The sequence below is a fragment of the Ylistrum balloti genome, unplaced genomic scaffold, assembly GCF_031769215.1.
Source record: "Ylistrum balloti isolate Yb309-2 unplaced genomic scaffold, AGI_CSIRO_Ybal_v1 Utg370612, whole genome shotgun sequence".
Taxonomy (NCBI): Eukaryota; Metazoa; Mollusca; class Bivalvia; order Pectinida; family Pectinidae; genus Ylistrum; species Ylistrum balloti.
The window spans coordinates 203,189-228,636 of NW_026782376.1; the positions used below are offsets into that span (position 1 = coordinate 203,189).

General features: G+C 35.8%; 2 protein-coding genes across 2 annotated transcripts in view; one reads left to right on the plus strand and one right to left on the minus strand.

Moving 5' to 3' along the window:
• Positions 1-8,401, plus strand: part of LOC132557018 (uncharacterized) — a 72,730-nt gene extending 64,329 nt beyond the window's left edge. The window contains exons 3-6 of the mRNA XM_060221481.1: positions 2,726-2,943; positions 3,900-4,040; positions 7,488-7,745; positions 8,081-8,401. Coding sequence (XP_060077464.1) covers positions 2,726-2,943; positions 3,900-4,040; positions 7,488-7,745; positions 8,081-8,229 — 766 coding nt within the window. The 3' untranslated portion in view covers positions 8,230-8,401. The remainder of the gene's footprint in view (positions 1-2,725; positions 2,944-3,899; positions 4,041-7,487; positions 7,746-8,080) is intronic.
• A 3,278-nt stretch (positions 8,402-11,679) lies between these two features.
• Positions 11,680-25,211, minus strand: LOC132556983 (coiled-coil domain-containing protein 25-like). The gene is made up of 9 exons (XM_060221448.1): positions 25,143-25,211; positions 21,345-21,392; positions 21,083-21,122; positions 18,666-18,717; positions 16,789-16,864; positions 16,373-16,476; positions 15,873-16,075; positions 14,946-14,991; positions 11,680-14,528 (listed from the first exon to the last, which is right to left on the minus strand). The coding sequence occupies exons 1-9, from the start codon at positions 25,165-25,167 to the stop codon at positions 14,496-14,498; spliced, it is 627 nt and encodes a 208-aa protein (XP_060077431.1). The 5' UTR covers positions 25,168-25,211; the 3' UTR covers positions 11,680-14,495.
• Positions 25,212-25,448: the final 237 nt, after the last annotated feature.

Consider the following 25,448-nt stretch of genomic DNA (forward strand, 5'->3'; position numbering starts at 1 on the left):
CATTAGCTATATAGAAGGCTGACAGTAGGTGACAACACTTGTATATAACAGCATTAGCTATATAGAAGGCTGAGAGTAGGTGACAACACTTGTATATAACAGCATTAGCTATATAGAAGGCTGAGAGTAGGTGACAACACTTGTATATAACAGCATTAGCTATATAGAAGGCTGAGAGTAGGTGACAACACTTGTATATAACAGCATTAGCTATATAGAAGGCTGAGAGTAGGTGACAACACTTGTATGTAGCAGCATTAACCGTATCGAAGGCTGACAGTAGGTGACAACACTTGTATGTAGCAGCATTAGCTGTATGGAAGGCTGACAATAGTGACAACACTTGTATGTAGCAGCATTAGCTATATAGAAGGCTGAGAGTAGGTGACAACACTTGTATATAACAGCATTAGCTATATAGAAGGCTGACAGTAGGTGACAACACTTGTATGTAGCAGCATTAACTGTATGGAAGGCTGACAATAGGTGACAACACTTGTATGTAGCAGCATTAGCTGTATGGAAGGCTGACAATAGTGACAACACTTGTATGTAGCAGCATTAGCTATATAGAAGGCTGAGAGTAGGTGACAACACTTGTATGTAGCAGCATTAACTGTATGGAAGGCTGAGAGTACATGACAACAATTGTATGTAGTAGCATTAGCTGTATTGAAGTCTGATAGTTGGTGACAACACTTGTATGTAGCAGCATTAGCTGTTTTGAAGGCTTACTATACCTGAAAATGTCTTGCATTTTATAGCTTTAATTAACTGTATTGATTACTGGAAATCGTTGACCAGTAAACAGTCTGTAGTTTACAACATATACTGTATTGAAGGCAGACAATGACAAGGAACTCTGGATATTTTGTTGTATTGAGCCTGTTGTAGGAGAAATCCTGCTAGCTATAAGGTTTATTGATTTCAACTCTTTCTCAATGTTATTCATATTCTGTTACCTTTGACAAGTTGTCATTTGAATTATTTATTGTTTGATATTCAAACTATTTAAATTAAATATTAGTTCAAGTACACACAGTAATGAGTACAAGGCAAGGGTTTGTATTACATGTACATGTATCGAGAATATTAATTGCCTAAACTTAAGGTAGCCTTATTTGAATAGGAAGTTATTATATATAACTATTGCTGGTCGACAGATGACTTAGTATGATTGTATTATCAATGTGTAAATCTGTCTTTGTTAGCCTGTCTACACCATGGCGGTTTTAATAAGTGTTTTGTGACGAGATCTTACCATGAAGGATTACAAGGGCTTTGTTCAACCCTGGCTCATATTGGAAGCACCTTAAGAACTGGTATATTGTTGTATTTAAGACTGACAATATAAAACTGGTCGTGTATGCAAACAGTGTTAATTGTTATGTACGTGCTATATCCAGTCCAGACACGGGACAAAAATATATTAAACAATATTATGTTACCAATGAGGGAAAGTAGAGTTGGTGGGAAGAATAATATGAAGCTGGTCTTATGAGGTAAGTTGTTGAAGGGGTGGTGCTGTAGTGTTTCTAGGTAACCAGTACAGGCACAGAACACAGGTTTATAGACTGTAAACATTCACAGGTATACATGTGGCATGTATAGCATGCTGTGGAATGAAGACTCCATATAACACACAGGTGCTGTTGCTAATGACTCACTCTAGCAACATAAGTTATATTGCATTTATACATGTAAGGCAGCTGTTCTGTCATAATTTGACTGTCATAATTTTAGGGAAAACACCTCCTCTGTAAATAATTACCTTATGAAACTTGTAATCTGCAGGATTATGATCAGCCCAATTTTCAGCAGTTCTCAGAATATTCCACCTTGTAATCGATGTAAGAGATCTACCACAGACAATTAAAAGGCAGGAGAGATGATTAAGTAAATCTCTTCAAAATCTAATCAAATGTTTAAAACATACCCATTTTAAGTGTAAATTGTAACATTTGATAGAAATGTTTTTTTATGAAATATTTTTGTACATCTGTAATTATTATATTAAGAGATTGGCTATATATGAATTTGTTGTATAAAGAGACAGCAGCACTAGACAAGATAGAGAAAAGGCTGTCTTTTATACTGGTACATGCATACTTATTTGTGTACAGACTAGCTATAGTACTATGATACAGTGATTACTCTGGTCTCTCACAAACTTACTTTATGTTTTGAAGGCGTTGAAGAATATCTACTCATGTTTCTTTTTTTAAGGCTGTTTTGATAAACAGCAAGCAACCCACTTGCTACATAATGTGAAACCATAAACAGTACCAAGGAGAGAAATTTTGAATTTTTTGCCCTCCAGTTAGTTTCTTGAGCAGGCAGAAAACCAGTTATATATACATGTAAGGCATAGTCACTTTTGTATTGCAGTAGAAAACAGACTAATATATGCTAATTCTATGTATATATTCTTGAATGTTGATTACATACAACACCGTTACAGAAGTCAGATTACCACAAATGCTAACTGTAACTACCTTTATTGAAGTAAAAGGTTTGGTCATTTTGTAATCCTGTGTTAGAAGAGTAAGAAATTAATTTGCCTTTGCATTAATCTGTTATTTGTTTGACTTTAGGTAGGTAAGTTAAGTCTGGATTAAGGAACTTAGCACATACACTGTAGAGAAAAATTCTGTAGTCTTTTGTGACACAAGCTATAGAAAGTTCGAGAAAAAGCTCATTAGTTTGAAAATTTGTGTCTTTGCAGTTCCTCAAGCACACCCACTGTTCCATACTCAACAGCCGACATTCTATATGGAAATGAAGTGCGGCAGTCTCCACAAGTAGATGATATTCGACAAAACAGTTTTACTGACTATAATCCAAAGGATCGAGAGCGGCTAAGTTCTCGTGACCTAAGTGATCAAAGTGGAAGGAGACCAGGGAGCAAAGGAGGCTCTCGAAAGTCTCTGTCCATAGAGAAAGGTAAGGGTCACAGTTCATAGAGAAAGGTAAGGGTCACAGTTCATAGAGAAAAGTAAGGGCCACAGTTCATAGAGAAAAGTAAGGGTCACAGTTCATAGAGAAGGTAAGGGTCACAGGTCATAGTGAAAGGTAAGTGTCACAGGTCTTAAGGGTCACAGGTCATAGTGAAAGGTAATGAACACAGTTCCTATGATAAAAATCCATAGAAAAAGAAATCAAGAGTTTGGCTTTAGAGGCATAAGATCAAAGAAGAAGAATACTTTCCTTAAAAAAATTGTGATGCATTTTAAGTAAAGAGTGGTGAGGTATTTGTCGAGAAACTGAAGGATAAATTGTAAAATGTCATGTAAGGTCACAATCAACCTTAGCAGAAAATTTGTTAGCTGACAAAAACTGAGACAGTATTGCAGAGAAAATTATCGGGTTATATATGGAGATGAAAATGGCGGTGACAGTATTATAGGCTAAAGTAGAATAGGGAAATGACAAAGGTTGTGACCATATTGCAGGCAAAAGTTGTACAGTAAAACCCGCTTAATATCATGTTCCATTTGTCAAGCTTGCAAGGCATAAAAAGTTGGCCAGTTGGACAGTGAAGATGTTTACATATTGCATACAGCTGTGACATAAGGCTCTTCAGCCATAAAGCTATAGCTCATGTCCTCACTTAATTGTGATTACCAGTAGTATTTTTAGTGATAGTCGTCAAAATTAAGTGATGTTAAGTAAAAAATAAATGGTAATAGATGATGGATTACATAGAATATAAAGGGGAGGGGGTTGGGAACTGTGTTTCAAGAAAACGTGATAATAACCAAAAGTTTATATTAACAGACGTAACATTAAGTGGGTTCCACTGTATTGGAAAATGACGAATGCTGTAACAGAATTGCAGACCAAAGTAGTTCTGTTCATGCAATAAGTGACAATTTTGCATGTTTACCTGGTGTTTGCAGTGTCATTTGGAAAGGAGAGTGAGGACAATCTACGCCCTATACTTCCTTCTACCAAGCAGACCAACCAGTATCGCCCTAATGGTCTGCGTTCCTCACTACTCAAAGGAGAGCCTCTGTTCAGCTCCAGAAGTCATACCTCAGGTAGGTATAAATGTACTGTAGAGGAAGGGAGAACTCATATGTTTGTAGTTCTTATAGCACTGGGAAACCTTTTGTTTTGGGAAATTATTACTGGTATAGTATCTCATCTGGGCATATTTGTTTAGAGTTGTTTAAACTCTCTTTATTAATTTGTTAAAATAAAAGAGGATTGAAACTTTATGGAAAATGATTATGCAGAACAAATTGCAAATAATGGTATTCAATAATGCAAAATCTGTTACTTTTGTTATTGAAGTACTCATTTGAACAACAGTAAAATCTTCATATATCCAGATAGGGCTGCATTGAACTATGTCATAAAAGCTTGTAAAGTTAGTTCAAATATATCTGTACCTCCAGTCACTGCTCAGTCTAATGTTCAGTGGCCTTTTAGTAACCTGGGACACAACATGGCTAATGTTTTCAGCCTTTTTAACCTCATGATCAGATTGCATAACATCTTGCAAAAATAAATGCCATCATTCTGAACCTCTTTAGCATTTTCATATGAAATATGCTGTAGTTTGACACTTCAAAAATATCTCTGGATTTGGTTAAAATTCTGTCATTTGTTTGGATATTCAAAGCAGTGCATGGGCACAAAAATCTTCAATAAAATATCACTTTTTGGGTGATGAACCAACATTCTTTTCAACAACAGATTCACAAGCCATACAGGTTTATGTAATTTGTAATACATGATTAAGTATCAAAACTTATGGGCTGACACATTGTCTTTACTGATTGGCACTGGATGTTTATGATCCAGATGATATTGGGATAAATGATGATAACTATTTTCTGATGATAGGCTGCCATCTTATGATCTGAATCTGATCAAATTTCCATTTATTAACAATGTAATTTCATTCTTCGGGTCATAAAGTAGGGATCATAAATGTAATGAGTTGAGCATATCTAACCTTGTCTGTAAGTTTTTTTTAAACATGATTCATCATATACTACATTATAAAGAACAACATTCATTAAATAAAGTTGCTCATATGTCATTTCAATTGATCATAGTATTTGATAGTATACTCTGATTTCAGTTTTCAGCGTAACAGGTTTGTCTTTATTGACTATCAAAATAATTAACCGTATTTACCTGAGTGATTGAACTATCTATCTAGAAGCTCAAGCTGAGTCGATAATAATCTGCTTGTCATTAACAACAATGGTTAATTAGAATATCATATTATGATTAGCACACGTCTGATCACATTGTACATTTAAACCACCGGAACCAAAACAGGATCAGGACTGTTCCACACAATACACCAGTGTAATTGAAACCAAATCAAACAAATGGATAGCAAGCCTCTCTTGAACTATATGTAAAGTTTATGACAAATGTTTGTCTGAACCATCTGGTAGTGTCAAGTACTGTGTTCAATGTCCACCCCCTGCTGTAGACGGTACTATGCTACCAAATATTCACAGACGCCATATTGCTAAAATGGCGATACAAGTTAAGTTTGCTTTTATGAATTCGAAGCGGCTTCGGCTGCCAAAGATTGAAGGAAAGTTTGTGCGCCACATGGTCAGTAAGAACTGTAAGTAGGTTCATCTTGTTTTTCCTTAACTTAAACTGGTACTCTTCTTTTTATTTTTTGTATAAATGAAATATGTGTATATGTGAAATTTACAGAGTTAAGAAAATGTAATCACTATAGTAAATCCATATAATTACATATATATATATATGTATAAAACAGTAAAATAAAAAACAAACAAAAACTAGAACAATAGCATTACAGATCATTTTGCATAATAAATCTAAGCTGCTGTTGCCTTTTTCTGGCAAGAAAAACATGCTATTTATATTTCACTAAAGTAAAACTACAAAATCCTGGGCATTTCAAGGGCTATATTGGTATACAGCTTAAAAACTAATGCAGTAGAAAGTTTTTATATGTTGGAAGAGGTTCTAGACGTGAGTGTGTAACAAGGTTTGAAATCATCATATAACATATTTCATAACCAACAAATCCTCAAAGAGATGTCTTAGAAGTATTTAGAATACTTTTGAAATCCAATAGCATGCTTTCAAAGATATAATACAATGTATAGGTAAATTCATTTTTGTTTGATTATTCTGATAGAATCTGTGCATGGTTTAATCGGGCTGCTTTGTTTAGATTTCCAGATTTTACGATATGGTTAAGGTGTGTGGTTTAACATTAGCAGGTTAGAGATGTGTGGTTAAATATGAGCAGGTTATAGATATATGGTTTGACATTAGCAGGTTAGAGATATATGGTTTAATATGAGCAGGTTAGAGATATATGGTTAAATATTAGCAGATTAGAGATGTGTGGTTAAATATTAGCAGGTTAGAGATATATTGTTTAACATTAGCAGGTTAGAGATGTATGGTTTAATATTAGCAGGTTAGAGATATATTGTTTAACATTAGCAGATTAGAGATGTGTGGTTAAATATGAGCAGGTTAGAGATGTATGGTTTAATATTAGCAGGTTAGAGATGTATGGTTTAATATGAGCAGGTTAGAGATATATGGTTAAATATTAGCAGATTAGAGATGTGTGGTTAAATATGAGCAGGTTATAGATATATGGTTTGACATTAGCAGGTTAGAGATGTATGGTTTAATATTAGCAGATTAGAGATGTGTGGTTAAATATGAGCAGGTTAGAGATGTATAGTGTAATATTAGCAGGTTAGAGATGTATGGTTTAATATTAGCAGGTTAGATATATCTGGATTAATATTAACTTATTAAATGATATATAGTTTAATATTAACAGGTTAAGAGAGTTTAATGATATATTATCAATAGTAGCAATCCAGAGATATTTGCTTTCATATGAGCAGGTTAGAGGTATATTGTTTAACTCAGCAGGTTAGAGATGTATGATGAAATATTAACTGGTAGGTGATACTCAGCTGTACTATCATTATCAGGCTTGAACATGAAGATAGAAAGTAATAACCCAGTGGAGGTTGTAAAAGCATACTGTTTATCACACAAACAGAACATAATTTTGTGTTTGATTAGATTAATGCTTTACGTCAATGGTGTTGGGATCATTAAGTCTTGGTTTTTTATTCATGTCCATACTTACCTACCAGAGCAGGGTCATCTCAAACATTAAGAGCTGTACATTATTAATGACTCGTTGTTATTAATTGTCATTTCTCCCCTGGTACATCTTCCTATTATCAGTTGATATAGGCACTAGGTAAACATTGTCAATGTATATACCTAGTGATACATGACACTTGTTCCACTTCAAGCTTAATTTTATAAATGTATCAAGTGAATTAGTGTATTCAGCAAGACACACAACACAGCTTCAGCAACATGTCAGGGACCCTCAGTGGTAGGTGGCCATAAACTGCGATTCTCATGTTATTAGTCAAGTGTAGAGAATACCTTCTGCTTTATTGAGAATTTAAAATAAGATGCATTTTACATTTCAGGGAAGGATGCTGACGAACTTATAGCAATGGGCACCATTTGGAGTCCTGGTACTCAACAGACACAGCAGCCACCTCAGAAAATCTTCTCAGGGCCCTCCCAATCAGCCAATGGTCCAGGCAAGACTGTCACCGTGGGAACAGGTTCTAATAGTTCCACTACCTTGTCTCAGACAAGAAAGTATGGCTCCAATGTCAAACCCATCATGGTACAGAATGCTCCAGCCTCAGGCATGAAGAACAATATCAAGGACGGTAAGCGTAAGTGTGCAGTGCTTTGTTTTTATTTTTGCTAACATAATTGACAGTTTACCTGATGTTTGTACTCATAAAGATCATGGTACAATGGCTAACACACATTCCATATCAAAACCGTTCTTGTAACTTTCAAATAAAAATTGAATATGCTATATACATATCGTACTATTTATTGTGCTCCAGACTTTTAAAATTTTTGTAAGTCATAGTCTTTAAATTGTTAACATTTAACGTGTTAATGATCAAAAACAGATTTTTTTCCCCCAAAATAATGTGGATTTAAGCACATGTAAATTTATATATTAAATTTCTTGTAAATATGTTATCTATGTTTACAGTGGAACCTAAATACACAGACCCCCTTGTTGGTGCTCCCGCATCCTTTCAGCAAAGACTGATGGAATTAAGTGCCCTTGAGGCAGAGACAGTAAGATATGAAAGGAGTAAAAAAGTGAAAAAGAAGGTGAAGCAGGACCGTGATTCTTGATTCAGACTACTACCATTAATGAGCCAAAGTTAATTATTGATCATCACGAAGCATGTTGTCTGTGATATGTTGCCCAGGAATTAAGGCATTATAATTGTGATATTGGATGGTAGTGACCAGTGTACAGGAAGACTGGCCAGACTGCTGATTAAAAAAGAGCATACAGTAAATAAAGGACGGCACAGGACTTAAGAAAGCCTATGTCAGTACTAAAGTGTCCGAGTACAAAGTGTACAGAGGGCTCGTCTTCCACAGCATTCACTGGACAGTCCGTGAATGGGGACAATCCCCACCTAAGAGGGCACCTGTCTCCCTTCCCCTCAGGACCTCTAGGAGGATAATTACTATACAGCTAGTCCTGTGTAACTAGGTCAATTTGGTCCTGTATTAGAAATGTTTATTGATTGTGCACAATATTTTATTCAACATATTATCTTACAGTTCATTTAATACTGTTTTGTTCAAATCCATTTATTTACTTTTTTTTGTTGAAATTGTTAAGTTCATGGAAATGTGTGAATCCATGAATCTACCCATGTTATTAACATATATGTATGTATTAACCTTACAATATCTATGAAATAGCTAACTTCTATAAAACTAATAGTTGCTACTTACATGTAATAAAAGGGTTTTCCTAACAACTGATACTGATTGCTTAGACTTTCAAGCAAATGAAATATATTTTAGGCTCAAAATCTTCCGAATACTAGATCAAATGGTTTATAAACAATTATAACCAATTTTTGGGCTGTATAGTTGTGATGTATGATAGATTCTGGTCATCTGTGAGAGTGAGTATGGACAATTGTTATAACTTTAGCTATGATTGTGTGACTTTTCCTGGTAGACTGAAAGCACTATTATAGAGTACCAGTAGTAGTAAGCGCAATCTATTCTACAATCAGTTGATGGTTGTCATAGAAACCTCTCTCCTGCCTATTTATATTTGTATGTTAGAAATCCACATTTTAGTATTTATTTATTTCAAATCACATCTAATGTTTTTTTTTTATTTTCCGATCAGTTAAATGAAAAACAATGGTAGCTTCATCCATACTTGGACATTCCAGTGGTATAAAAATGGTTGTGTGAGATATTGAGGTGAAATATCCATACTATTGTCAACGCAGCATAAATATCGTTTAGTTGTAATGGTGAGTCTTTAGTTAATTATCAAGTACATGAAACTGTTATTGACTTAAGGAAGTTCATCATGACAGACGGACTAGAAGGTTCTATTTATGTTTATGTTGAGGAATATTTTTAGTAATTGCTTGTGGAAAGGAAGAATTCCATTATTTACATACGAGAAGTTCCTGCTTTAAAAAGTTGATAACATCCATACAGTTCTTTAGATTATTACAAGAAAAAAACCAAATGGATGTATAAAATTGGTGATTACTGTGTAAGCAGTATACTACACACAGTCAGATTAATCTCTATCTTCTGACTTTATAGGCATTACAGGTTAACAAATACTCTGTACAGGGCATTTCAACAGTGACCTTCAGTGTTTTCTATATATACAGAGGATACAAAGGTATAGTCACAAATTTGTTGGTCACAGATGACATAGGCTAGATACCCTCCAGCATACATAACCACAGCATTTACAAGTCAGGTCAACAGTGACAATATCTCCCATTAGAAAAGTATATATTTACTTCCTTTGTATGAGCATTGGGAGCATTTATAAATAAACTGTCCAACTTCAGTAGAAAACTGTCCAGTTTTATTAGTGTCAACCTCTGTCAATGTAAACAGTACAACAACCTCCGTCCACTTTTCTGTCCTCCTTGTTTGTTTTTAGTTTTCATGTAATAACTGCACAACAGAAAGACAAAAGCAACCAACTGCTGATAACTAAATGTACCTGTCTACGGTACCACTTGTAGCTCTGTAAATGAAGAGAAATAACAGACCATGTAAGCAAGTTCCTTGTCAGATACAAAAGTTATCATCTTCACTGTACAATTCAGTTACAGGTCCTACCAGAGTGACAGACACTGACATAACTTAAGGTCAGTGGTACATGTATACACCAACATAGATGAAGACAAATTTAGGGAAAGGGGTGGTTTAAACATTGCCTAATTCCCGTTAAACCTTTTTGATTTAATAAAAATATTTTGAAATGAAATAAAAGACAGATTTGAATAGGTAAGGCTGTTAAAACATTCTGTATCCCAAACTCTTTTTTCAGTTTGTTTTAAACATACTTTTTTCCCCCAACAAATTTTCCTTTTGTCTTGACACCATATTTAATCTTGAAGCTTATTCAAAGTTACAATAACTCTTGACATTGTGAGGTTCAACTCAAGTGCAATTCAACAACAATGATGATCATTGAAACTGACCACTCTAGTCTTCTATACTGTAAGTATACTGGATGTTGAAACAAATATTTTTTCACGGAGTGAAAATGTTGATTTAGTGCTGAAATTTGATCTTATTAACAAACATTTGTCAGCACTTCTAGAAAGTATGTTTACAGTATACAAGTTTTTCAGTCTCTCCCAGAGTGCATTGTGGTACCCTACATAACACCTCTGTAAACAGCTCACACCATTTCAAGATTCTTATAAAACTTACTAATGTCAAATAAGAAATTTTTTCATTTTTTTTTCGTTATGTTATTTGTATTAGTACTTTGAATATAAACATTTGTGCATCTGGAAATGATTACATTGGTTTTTATAGTTATAAATGTTATGGCTTACATTGCAAAAGAATAATGGTGTGTAAACAGACACCAGCTGTCGTGTTTACATTTAGTAATTTTGCTGTTTGACTACTGACCAGTTCTTGTAACACATGTTCATATATTGTGATATCAGTGATAATTGATTTGGCTTCATTATTGGCACATTTCCTCCCTAAATGCCACAATATTTTTGACAAACCTCAAACTTTAACCCTGACCACAAGGTCAATTATTGGTAGTCCATGAGCTGTTAACAGAGGTGTATTGTGACTGTTAAGGAACAACAACTCTGGTAGAGATTGCAAGTTTTTGTATAGATGATGTATCATTTGTAAAGTTTTATGTTGATCAAGTTTTATGTTGATGGTCTTGCATCCTTGACTGTCAATGATTAACAATAGCATTTCATCCTTAAAATGTTATTTAAAGAATAGTGAAATATTTAATTAAATTTTTACATACACTTGAATATGGTGTTGACTTTTCATTTAAAATCTTTAGATAAAAAATGTTATTTAAAGAATAGTAAAATATTAAATTTTTATATACACTTGAATATGGTGTGGACTTTTCATTTTAAATCTTCAGATACAACCTATCTAAATCCACTATTTTAAGCTGTACAGTGGAAATCAGTATTATATCATTCCAACGTCAGACGTTTGTTATGTCATTCTATCTTGATTGAAGAGTGGAATCTGAGCCAAGAAAGCAATACTCTATAAAAAAAGGAAATACAAATCTTCATTGCACACATAATTTATTTTACTATACACAAGTAACAGCCATGTACAAGCGTTGTTACAGACATTTGTCAATACTTCGTAATAAATTGTAGAAAATTGGTCCTGACACAAATTTCACAGACAAATTTCTCAAACCATTCATCTTGTTTCAAAAAAAAAAAAAAAAAAAAAATCATTCTTTCTCATCTATACATTTTAAGTAGCTGGTTATATTGCTTTGAAATCCAATAAAAAAAACTTCAGATTTAAACATTAACAGACTTTAAAAATTTGTTTTTTAAATATTGGATCGAGACTGGAATAAGAAATCTATTTTTACTTTCTCCATTAGTTTTAGAGATAAAAAATTACTATTGCTTAATAGTTGGATTGCTGAGTACCTGGACGAGAATCAAGCCAGGGTCACAAGCTTGATAATCCATGGCTTCAACTGAGTCAAAAAAGCAGCTGATTGATGGAGACCATATTTGACTCAACTGCTACTCTGGGATTTAATTGGAAGCCAATATGAAAGAAGAGGGAACAGCACATTCCTGTTGGGCACTATGACCCTGATAGGAGTCAAATCCTGGTCTCAGGCATGAGAGAGCCAAGAATGTATGTTAACATCACATACAAACCACACTGACCAGATCTTTTTACAACACATTGGGTTATATCATCACATTTTAACAATGGCAAGAAAGCCATGATTAAGTGGGACATAAGATATGGATCATCTGCCAGACCACAAAAGTTTTCTAGTGGTATAAATATATGTTATGTATTAGTTTCCTCTAGAGAACCTTGTACCCTATCATCCTGGCAAACAAGTTATCAATTATCTTCAGCATTCTCAAGTTAACCTTCCATTTTCATTTTGCATAAAAGAAATGGCAGAAATGACTAAATATGTAGATGGTGAAAAAAAAATCCACTTCCATTCAAACAGTATTTCAATTTTTTGCCAATCACCTTGAAAAGCCTTAATTTCTAGTCAGCTCAAGATACACAAGTGACATTTCATGTATATAATCTACAAACATCTAAGATATACAAAGTAGTTTGGATTTGATGCCTAGGGCTGAAAATGAATATAGCAGAAAATATGATGTCTTATAAAGAGTCATTTTTTTCAGATTACATTCAAATGTAAAGGGAGATAATTATCAAATGTTAGTATAATCATTGCATGTCAATTGTGATCAAACGGATTATTTCGAGGAATTAAAGGAAGTGAAATAACATATTAAACATATCAAAACCATTTATTGTTTTTCTTGATTCCTAGGCTTCTGCTCATAATAAATTACTATAAGGGTTAATACAGTTAAATAACAAATGTTAGAGATGGTCAAGAACAAACAAAAATACTGATAACTCCAAAAGAAAAAGTTTCAATGGGCAATGAAATAATATATTAGTGTTGTCCACTATAGTCAGTTCATCACCCTGAAGAAGTTAGTGATAGTTAAAGTTTGTATACAATTTTTGACCTGTTTTCAGGTAAATACTAGGATGTCTTAACCATCAAAGGTGATATTACCCAAGTCATTCATCTGACAAAAGCTTTTTTTTTTTTTTTTTGATATGATGTAATTGGCCATTTGGACAGTTATATTCACCTAATTATAATAAAAAATGTCTCACTTACCAAGAATTTGCTTAAAAAATGAAATGTATTGGAAATTGGCATCATTCAATCATTATGTAAAATGATATTGGTTTTTCCTAGAACAAGAAAATATTAAGGTACTGATGATGGATAGTGAAAAATTACCATTGACCATTGCTTCAGTTAAGGTTAAACAATTCAATAAATAGTTTTATCTGATCATCTTCATACCAACAATCTGTAACAATTCATGCCAGGTTCATAGCCATAAAAATTATGCTTTATAAGTAAAATGATGAAACAAAGAGTTTGTAGCAGTTTTCAGCACTAAAAAGTAGCAAAGAATGTTATTAAAAAACAAAAAGAAACTAGTTAATATGTTGTCCAAGACCAAATAATGGTTAAGTAATATAAAGAAAATCAATAATAGGTTTCCCTGTTTCATTGTTTAATTGTAGAATAACATTTTTTCAAGGGTTCTCATCTTTCAGCATACAGCTTTAGCTGCATGTAAAAAAGATAAATTTATGTAATGCTTTTAAATAGAAAACTTCTAAAAGTGAAATGTTTTGAGTCTTGTCTGTACATTATGTTTTACAACTTAAATAACTAGCCAGTGCTAGAGACACATCATCATGGTTCACATCCCTAAAAAACACCACTTCCTGTCCAAAGCGCAGTCAGTGTGCTCCCAACAGACACAAATTCCAGTCCACATCACAGATAATGTTCTCTCCAAAAACACCACTTCCTGTCATTACCGCAGCTGCTTTCAAGTAACCCAGATCAAATTCAAGTACATTATAGTATGTTTGTATGACTCAATACATGATAAATAATATTTCAGACAGTTGGTTTCCTTGATTTGTAAGTGCCCTATGTTCTGTGGCCAGCCTCAGTGTGTTCTGGAGCCTTGGTATCAAAACATGCAAGTTTTTCTGTCCATTAACTGAGTTACAAGAAAGCAACCAAACAGCACAGCTGATGTAACTCCCTGAAATACCACTTTCTCTTTTGTCTTCAGCATGGCTAAAGTTCTTGTATCATTTTCCAAATACCACTTCCATGTCTTCATTACAGGAAACAAATGGTTTTGAAAAAGATTGATGCTTAAGCAGCAAGAATGAAGAGATTCCGGAGCAATTAACAGAAAAGGATATGAGGAGATGCATTCATTTGTGGACTTTGAAAGACTTGGGAATCTGGTGGTTGGACAGGATCACATGAAGTCATCTGAGTCATTACCATCGTCCTGCAGAAGACCAATCATAAATACATAATTATGACACTATCATTCTACATTAACACCAATCCCCCTACCATAATGGTTACATTTTATAGAGTTTCAAACAGACCATCATACTTAGGAAAGAAAATGGCTGCAAACCTCATTTTAACAACTGAGTATGTTCATTGTCATGAAACTTTGACACTGACAAAATCAGAAAGTATTATTCCTTTGGTAATGGCATTGATATCTCACATCAAACACTTTAAAAGTAATATTACTGTAGCTCTATTAATAATCAATCATTCTTTATTCACCAGTCATTCATGCCACTCATTTCACAAAGAAGACCCAAGATCAAAGTGAGATTTTATGGATGGTGGTAAATAGCTGGTGTGAATATAAAAAACTTTTTCCAGGGAGAGTTCCTGACAGACTTACCTGATTTGATGTCATGTTTTCTGTCTTCATCAGAGAATCATATGATCTGTAACCAACAAAAAACCCATAACAATCACAAACAATACTGATCCACCATTCTACCTGGACTTCAGCACAATAAACAAGATGGCCTATTGTGTGGAGTGTGATATGTATGATGTTTGATGGAAATCCATCTGGAAATGAATCTACCTGAACAATGACATGGTGATAACATGATCTAATCTCTAGCATAAAACAAGCATGCTAACCCCATTCTAAAATAATTCTTGATATATGTATCATTCTCTATAAAATTATACAGTAAAGGTAGGAAACAATACCATGTGATATGATTTCATTTATTCTGGATTGGAGAAAAAGTGAATTGCAATATGCCACAAACATTATCATTATTGTATTCCCCCTTTCACAATGACACAAGCATGTCATTATAATAGATTTCTCTAATGGCAATGTCAAGCATCCGCCTCGAGTGAGAAGATGGCTGCTCTATTTGAGCTCGCATCAGAAATCATGAAATACATGTGTACATGTATATAGAGGTTTACATCAAGAAAATTATTCAAATGAAAAATAATTCATGTAACCATTATATCGAAATATAAGATAAAAGCTTGCTTTGCAATTATTGTGCAGACAGATGTGTTGGACAGATGGATAAAACAAGATTTGAACAACACATCATTCGATGATTTATAGGGACGAACATATGCCATAACTTTCTTTGTATTTCACAGCTAAAATGTAAATTTAAACCAGACTTGGTAACATGCCTCAGAGTATAAATTCTTTAAACAAAAGTGTAAAAAAAATTTTAAAATGTACCCATTGTTTGGTTAACAGTTAATACATATTTTGGTTGATAAAATTTACCTTTATATACTTTATTTCAATAAAGAAAAAAAGAAAAACGAAAATTTGAACCTTAGTTCAGATTCCTTTCTTCTTCTTTCCTCTTCTTCCTTTTCCTTTCTTTTCTGCTCCTGCATATTAACCTTAGCAGCCTCCCGCTCCTCTCTATCTCGCTGTTCTCGCTCTGCTCGCAGGTCAGGGAATCTCTCTTCCTTTGTTTTATTCAGACGGTTCACAATCTCATTTATTCGTTTCTCTACTCGGACCTTTCTCACCTAAATAATTAAAGGGAGATAATGCTGTAGTAAAATATTTTTTTTATACTCTACATCTCATCAGTGTGGATTCTGCACATTCACTGTCTTAACAATCAATCAATTGTAACTTTCTTCATATATTTTTTGTTGACTAGTGGCAATTCTAATTTCCATTAAAAAATATACTAATATCTTTTCAAAAAAGCTTTGTGATGTTTGATAAATTATTTCTTACATTTTCTCATTGTATCATTTTATCATAATCAGTGAGAAAAATTACAAGTAAAAACATATGTAATTGAGGAAGCAACAAACCTCTTTATCCTTGAAGAACCCCACTTGTCCGACATCCATGGCACCAGTTTTCTTCAGGTTGGCCCACATTGTGTATACTACATCAACATTGTTCATCTTGTTACCTGAACCAATCACAATCCACATCATCAGTATGCTAAGATAACAGATATTTCTTGAGATTTTTATTCACTGTAGAAATGACAGTTGGGTATTTCATTTCATGCTATCATCATTGAAATTAATATAGAATAATTGATATCCCACTTATACAATGTATCATCAACTTTACAGTAGAGCACTCCCCCTTACACTGTCACAACACTCTTGTTATAACATTACATTTGTGCAGTCTTTCCTTTAAGTCTGATTAACGAACATGTCAATCGAGGTTTTGAGTTTATTTTGTGTGAGACAGATAGTTCCAAACAATTTACCTGAGATACTGTTGGCCTTTACCAGTTGAGCACAGTCATCTATAACAGTTTGTGGTACATCATCCAATGTGTCTCCCTGAAAATAGACTTTGAAAATTTACCACCTTCCAATGTGTCTCCCTAAAAATGATAAGAACAAAATACTTTCATCAAATGTGTTTCCCTATTAACAGACATTAAGCAATATACTATCATCCAGTGTGTCTCCCTAAAAATCAGACATCTACCATTGTACCATTATTGGACTGTCTCCCTAAAAATCAGACATCTACCATTGTACCATTATTGGACTGTCTCCCTAAAAATCAGACATCTACCATTGTACCATTATTGGACTGTCTCCCTAAAAATCAGACATCTACCATTGTACCATTATTGGACTGTCTCCCTAAAAGTCAGACATCTACCATTGTACCATTATTCGACTGTCTCCCTAACTAAACTAAACACACAGCCTATAACTGTATTTAAGTAAAATCTAACAGTTTCAAATTATGTTAAATATACATGATTTAGGTGAAGAAAGGTTTCTGTTTTAACAGATTTCTGAGACTCATTAAGGAGACTTGACCCTACTTTATACACAATGTAATGTTTCCACATATGTGGCAATGTAACTTCCTATTTGTGTACCAGGCATTTGGCAGTGGGGTGTAAATTTTGTGTTGCGTGAAAGAGAACTCTTCAGTATATAAAGAATGAAAAAGTATGTCATGACATCAAAGATAGTGGGGAGAGATGAGAGGAGATGGTTTATGCATTTTCAAAGTGATTGATACGAAAGCATAATTCCAGTAGCTGGCACGACCATTCATATTCCAAGCGTCTGACGTCATTTTTGGTAAAAGATACTGATGAATGGTAAGACTAACAATCCAGTAGTGACTGTGTAGTGACGAGAATGAGAAGGGATTGGAAAACAGTACCCTTACTGGATTCTCAGAATGGAATGAGGGACGTTGAGTCATGGAATTATCTTTGTAGGCAGAGGCAACATATGATTTAAAATATGAATTAAAGAAAGAATAGAAATGAAGTTATAATGGTTTATATCATTAGAGAGGACAACACCTGAACGCAACTTTTTACTTGGTTGTATGTATGAAAACAAGTGGTGGTTCAGGCTCACTTGGCACTAGTTAAATACAAATAATTTATGAATGCCCAATAAATACATATGTACATATATCATAATTCATCAAACTTTATAAAATGTCAAAAAGTGTATCTATTATGACTGTTTATATGCATAATGTATGTGTTGTGTTATATTACCAGCTACTCAAAAAAAAGTCCTTGATAAATGCAAGGGAGACAACCTTCCCCTAGAAACACTTCTGTATGTAAATTTACAAATTTATGAAAAAAAGAATTTCTGTGATATTTTTTACCTGTGTTTTACAACTATGTACTATTGGAGTATGTTAAGTATAAGTAGGAAGACATAGATTTCATTTTCAGTTTATTGTTTTGTATGATTTTCAAGAACCTTACAAGGAAAAATGACAAAAAAAAAAAAAAAAAATAAAATTTGGAGATATATAAGTTTTATTGTATTTTTCACCAAAAAATTAACGACTCAGTAGAATACTTAGATTTTCAGAAAATTACATTCCCATTGTAGCATAATCATTTTGTAAAATTTCTTTTAAAAATCTAGTGGTTAATTCTGAGAGGGTTGAGCCTCTAACTTTAACCTTATGTGATTAGATTAAGAAAAAAAACAAGAAATAACAAAACTTGACATGTACTTTCATCAATACCTAAAACTTGATTATCCTATGTGTAATACTGTATTCATATTAAGGAAAACGACAACAAGTTCTCAAGCATGGTACCAGTACAATACTGTGTATTCCTGATGTGTTGATACTTACAGGATGAAGTCTGAGGTACACATGAGCTGAGGACACCTTGTCTACATGGAACCTGTAATATATATTTATATATATAACTGATGATATGGTTTCTTAAAGGACTATTGTACTTTTTAACATTTTGTCCACCACTCATCATTGTTTAAAATTTTAAAAAGTCTGAAATATTCTTTACAGAAGCTTGAAAAACACTTACAAACATATGTTGCAACAATTTTAATTCAACAGAAGTCATATAAATAAATGTTGTAGTTTTCAGTACTGATTTGATATACCTTATATTTAATTGTTAATCCTAGATCTTACCAAACTAGTCGTAAACTTCTAATGTATATCTTCAAAATGAGCTGGACTTTTCATACAACACATAACATACATTCTAATTCATTTGAGATGTAACAGGACATTTGAGTGATCTATGAAAATAATTTGCAGCAGTGCATCCCAATACTGTTATGTAGAATGTGGGAACAGCAGGTTGCTGACAATCCAACAACTAAAGGAGGTAGGCCAATGGTTGTCAGAGGAGAGGGTTGAACAATGGTGGTCTGGGGAGGGAGTATGACAGTGGTTGTCAGTGGAGGGGGTAGAACAGTGGTGGTCTGGGGAGGGAGTATGACAGTGGTTGTCATGGTTGTCAGTAGAGGTGGTAGAACAGTGGTGGTCTAGGGAAGGCTATGACAGTGGTTGTCAGTGGAGGGGGCAGAACAGTGGTGGTCTGGGGAGGGAGTATGGCAGTGGTTGTCAGTGGAGGGGGTAGAAAAGTGGTGGTCTGGGGAGGGAGTATGACAGTGGTTGTCATGGTTGTCAGTAGAGGTGGTAGAACAGTGGTGGTCTAGGGAAGGCTATGACAGTGGTTGTCAGTGGAGGGGGCAGAACAGTGGTGGTCTGGGGAGGGAGTATGACAGTGGTTGTCATGGTTGTCAGTAGAGGTGGTAGAACAGTGGTGGTCTAGGGAAGGCTATGACAGTGGTTGTCAGTGGAGGGGGCAGAACAGTGGTGGTCTGGGGAGGGAGTATGGCAGTGGTTGTCATGGATATGGGTAGAACAATGTTGGACTTGGGAGTGTGACAGTGGTTGTCAGTGGAGGGGGTAGAACAGTGGTGGCCAAGGACAGGATATGACAGTGGTTTTTAGTTGAGGGGGTAGGCCAGTGTTGGTCTGGGCAGGGAGTATGACAGTGGTTGTCAGTGGAGGGGGTAGGCCAGTGGTGGCCAGGGGAAGGCTATGGCAGTGGTTGTCAGTAGAGGGGGCAGAACAGTGGTGGTCTGAGGAGGGAGTATGACAGTGGTTGTCCGTGAAGGGGTTAGAACAATTGTGGTCTGGGGAGCAAGTATGACAGTGGTTGTCAGTAGAGGGGGTAGAACAGTGGTGGTCTGAGGAGGGAGTATGACAGTGGTTGTCCGTAAAGGGGTTAGAACAATGGTGGTCTGGGGAGCAAGTATGACAGTGGTTGTCAGTAGAAGGGGCAGAACAGTGGTGGTCTGGGGAGCAAGTATGACAGTGCTTGTCAGTAGAGGGGGCAGAACAGTGGTGGTCTGAGGTGGGAGTATGACAGTGGTTGCCCGTGAAGGGGTTAGAACAATGGTGGTCTGGGGAGCAAGTATGACAGTGGTTGTCAGTAGAGGGGGTAGAACAGTGGTGGCCAGGGGAAGGATATGACAGTGTTTGTCAGTGGAGGGGGTAGACCAGTGGTGGTCTTGGAAGCAAGTATGACAGTGGTTGTCAGTAGAGGGGGTAGGCCAGTGGTGGCCAGGGGAAGGCTATAGCAGTGGTTGTCAGTAGAGGGGGCAGAACTGTGGTGGTCTGGGGAGGGATTATGACAGTGGTTGTCCGTGAAGGGGTTAGAACAATGGTGGTCTGGGGAGCAAGTATAACAGTGGTTGTCAGTAGAGGGGGTAGAACAGTGGTGGCCAGGGGAAGGATATGACAGTGGTTGTCAGTAGAGAGGGTAGAACAGTGGTGGCCAGTGGAAGGATATGACAGTGGTTGTCAGGGAAGGTGATAAGAGAGTGGTTGGCAGGAGAGGAGGTAAGACAGTCGAGGCCTGGGGTGGGGAGGAGCGGGGGAAGTATAGCAATAGTTGTTTGGATAAGGAGCATGGTAGTTAGGGGAGGAGGTAGGGCAGTGGTGTCCTTGCTTAGGTTAAATGCGAATGTTTAGCATACACCTTCGATAAATCTCATTTACCACATGTCCTCTTCAAAAACACCATTTACCACTTATTTTCTGGGGAACTATACTTACCACTAATTGGAACTACATGTAGACTTACCACGTATCCTCTTGAGAAACACCATTTACCACTTATTTTCTGGAGAACTACACTTACCGCACATCCTCTCTGGAAATACCTTTACCACATATCCTCTTGGAAAATACTGTTACCATATTTCCTTTTTCTAAACTACACTTACCATACATCTTCTGGAAATCCCCATTTGATGAGATCTTCATCTAAAGATGGTAAAAAAAATGTTCATATTAATATGTACGATATATAAACATAGTTGCATTTCAAAATCACATTGTATAAATGTATATGAAATTTGCCTTTTTAGTTCTTGATTGATTATCATTGTCTACACCAAAGCATTTTGTCATGCCGATCAACAATACAATGTTTACTGGTAAAACTCATGTCAACATACATCAAACAAAAGGATTAGTTAAACTTACTTTCATGTTTGTCTAGTCCCATGTACAGCATGTAACTTGGAGACACAACTGCAAAATTTCAAAGACAACTTTAATTTTTTTCAATGTTTGGTAGGCTTCGAAATGGTTCCAAGTAAGAGGTTTGTTAGACCTACACCTACAAATTTCATTGAGTATATGTATATAAATGTAAAACAGTTAAAAAAGTTTAACACAATGACTAAACACAGTGTTTACTTGGGTTGACTGAAACGTTTATTTCATCGTACAGTGGTTTTCCATAGTTAGTACTTCGCGTTAATATCCATTACAAACGATAGTTCCTAATCAACATACAGCACCAAAACTACACACCTGTGTAAGGCAGACAAAAACTAAACACCTGCCCGTCCATATCAAAGAGTTCCATACAAATGTTCATGGGCCAACTTGGCCAGGACCCGCTCCATCGCGGAGCAGGTCCCATACGGGACTCTGCCCATCTCCACGTCCGACTCCCAACTCTCTCTAGCTACTCGATCCCAGACTCGACTACACTAGTGCTGGCTATTACCTTTGTATAAATAATACCCAAATACTTAATTTAAGCCTAGTCCCAATTGGACAACAATAACCCAGCCCCCGGAGCATCTAATTATGAAGGCACATGCGACTAGGAGTACCTGTTATCAACTTCCCATCTTTGATCTACCTTATACATTGTTTCTTATCTTGTTTACTTACAAATGTGTTCGCAAGCGCGAGGCATACAAGAGAGCATCTATCTGTCCTGATCAATCATACTGGCGATATTCTGCCACGGTGCTTCACCACTTGGGTAAACACCCCGCCCGTTATCAGGCGTGCATCACTATCTATCACTCACGGGATCTTTTCCTCTGTCCAGCATTAACTGACTTTTGACCTGATGTACTTTAAACTAAGATGCTGCTCTCTACGATACACACCATTCCAAAATTACCAATAAACCCATTTTTTTACTCATTTTGTTACATACCTTTCCCACCAAGAATATTAACTAATATTCCAAAACTCGAGAACAAAATGTGGTATGATAGTAATTAGTTATCAATAATGCACCACGAACAGATAATATAATTAGTACTCAACATGTTTTCCTTGTGCAGTATACTTCACAGTGTCCTATTCTAACACAATATACATGCAATAAATATTTCGCCAATCAGTTATAATTTCACATGCTAAGTTAAAACACGGCACTGTTCTAATAGTCACAACTACACAGGTCCACAGCAATTAATCCAACAATTCTCGAATAACGATAATTCAAATCCATGGTAAACAACACTCCAGTTAGTAAAAACGATTAATCCGATATTTGTCTTCTTTGGTTTAACAAGTTTTTTATAATTGATCTTACAATTAATTATAACCGTCACGCTTTCCCTTGTACTTTCCACCCTTGTACTTTCCAATGTCTTATCTAAAATACAATACACATGCCAAAATATTAATATTTCACCAGTAAGAAATAATTTCACGTAATGGTCCACCATAGTTCCCGACAGCAATTAATCCAATAACTCGTGAACGTTTAGCAATCCAACAGTTTACGACCTTTCTTAAGACAACGGCATTTCAGTTATTAACCCAAATGTTCACACAGTAATGGATTAAAAAAGTTCATGACACTAAGCAATCCACAACGGTTCACGAGAGCATCATTTTTTTTCAGTTTCCCATACAGCAATGTAACGGTGCTTGGTTCAAGTTTGGCAAGGCTACACTCCAAATATTAATACAACTCAGTACCAGAATAATCTTTTCGGTGAATTGAGAATTGCCCATCAGTACCCATAACCTTGGATATAGGTCAACTGGGCGCGAATGTATTCTCTAGCAAAACGGGCGTCAATACATCTCCCCCCATTAAACAAGGCATCAGAAAAACTCTCTGTTTCCATCAAGCTGTGGACTAAGTCATAATTTGGAAAATACTGAACGTTTGTAGATGCCCTAATCATTTCCAAGCCATTGTGACGTCGAAATTCTTTATGCCAGTTAGATCTGGCCCGCTTAATTAAATCCTGTGTCAATCTGGTGCTCACGCCATCAACCGCAGAAAAAAGTTCTGGGCCACTATTGTCTGGTTCCTTTTGGTTTGTGTGTCCAAAACTTGATCTACAGTATGGACATTTTTTGTTAGATAGTTTCCTATAACAGTCCTCACATAAGGAGTGGTTACATACATCACATTTTCCAAAGAAAGTATCCAGTTTTGTCTCAAAGCATATGCTGCAATCCTCCATCCACAATTCCTCCCATGAACACATGGTTGTTCTGGCTTTTACGTGTTTACGAAAACAGTCCCACAGGGAGCTCCAACAGTGTCACAGTCATACATGTACAACATCTACAGTTAACTGGTACCTCCCAGTTTTACAAGGAACCTTATCTGTTCCTTACCCCAAATGATGAGGATGGTAACACCCTATCCCGAAGCGATAATCACCCCTCCCGTTTCCAAACGGCATCATCCAAAGTCATCGCCATGACTTTCCAGCTATGACATCCACTATGTCCCGAATCTCCAGGTGGCCCCTGCAGCGCCTGTACTTCTGCAGCCCATAGTATATCTCATTACGCTGTGACAGTTCCTGTTATATATCCCTTTCAAGATGTTGGTAAAGTTCATAAATTCATGGACACACATTATTTTGTTTCCTATGAACACTTTTTCCTGTGTTCTCACAGGTTCGAAATCCTGCTGAACGGCACCAAAAGTAAACACAATGTTACACAATGTTGACCGAAACGTTTATTTCATCGTATAGTGGTTTTCCTCACGTTAATATCCATTACAAAAGATAGTTCCTAATCAACATACAGCATCATGTCGTGGCCCCAAAACCACACACCTGTGTAAGGCAGACAAAAACTAAACATCTGCCCGTCCATATCAAAGAGTTCCATACAAACGTTCATGGGCCAACTTGGCCAGGACCCGCTCCATCGCGGAGCAGGTCCCATACGGGACTCTGCCCGTCTCCACGTCCGACTCCCAACTCTCTCTAGCTACTCGATCCCAGACTCGACTACACTAGTGCTGGCTATTACCTTTGTATAAATAATACCCAAATACTTAATTTAAGCCTAGTCCCAATTGGACAACAATAACCCAGCCCCCGGAGCATTAAATTATGAAGGCACTTGCGACTAGGAGTACCCGTTATCAACTTCCCATCTTTGATCTACCTTATACATTGTTTCTTATCTTGTTTACTTACAAATGTGTTCGCCAGCGCGAGGCATACAAGAGAGCATCTATCTGTCCTGATCAATCATACTGGCGATATTCTGCCACGGTGCTTCACCACTTGGGTACACACCCCGCCCGTTATCAGGCGTGCATCACTATCTATCACTCACGGGATCTTTTCCTCGGTCCAGCATTAACTGACTTTTGACCTGATGTACTTTAAACTAAGATGCTGCTCTCTACGATACACACCATTCCAAAATTACCATTAAACCCATTTTTTTACTCATTTTGTTACAAAAGACACTGTATAAACCAGTTGCATTAATCTATAAAACATACTGTATTCAAACAACCAAACTGTACAACTTCGAAACATTTCACAATGTCGAGTCTGTCACAACTACCCAAGAAAGTTCAAAATACCTACACACCAATAAACAAACAATTACACCAGGCTGATCATATCGCGAATCGACAGCTAGTGTATTTAACTTAGAAATATGCATCTGTAGCGACTATTTGATATGACTTTCACATGCAATACATTAAAACATTACCAATACTACATAAGTCAATATACACTTCAACTTAATTACCTCTACTTGTGAAGAAAAACACCATATTTTACGTTTCGCCACGAAATCCACATGTAGTTGACTTCTGCGGAAGTGGACACTTTGTTTTACTCCATATGCAAAAGAGTACGTAAGGGAGACAATCTCATTACCAAGTCTCTTGCAAGAGAAACAATAATGATATTAAGATTTTCGGCACGTGCCGTTTGAGGGTGCCAGCCATACCAGTATTACTAGTTGAATGTGATAAGTTTTTAGGTTCTGTATATAAAAAAACAGGATGTAAGAAAATGCAAAAAAAAAATGTTTAAAATGCGAAAAAAGGCC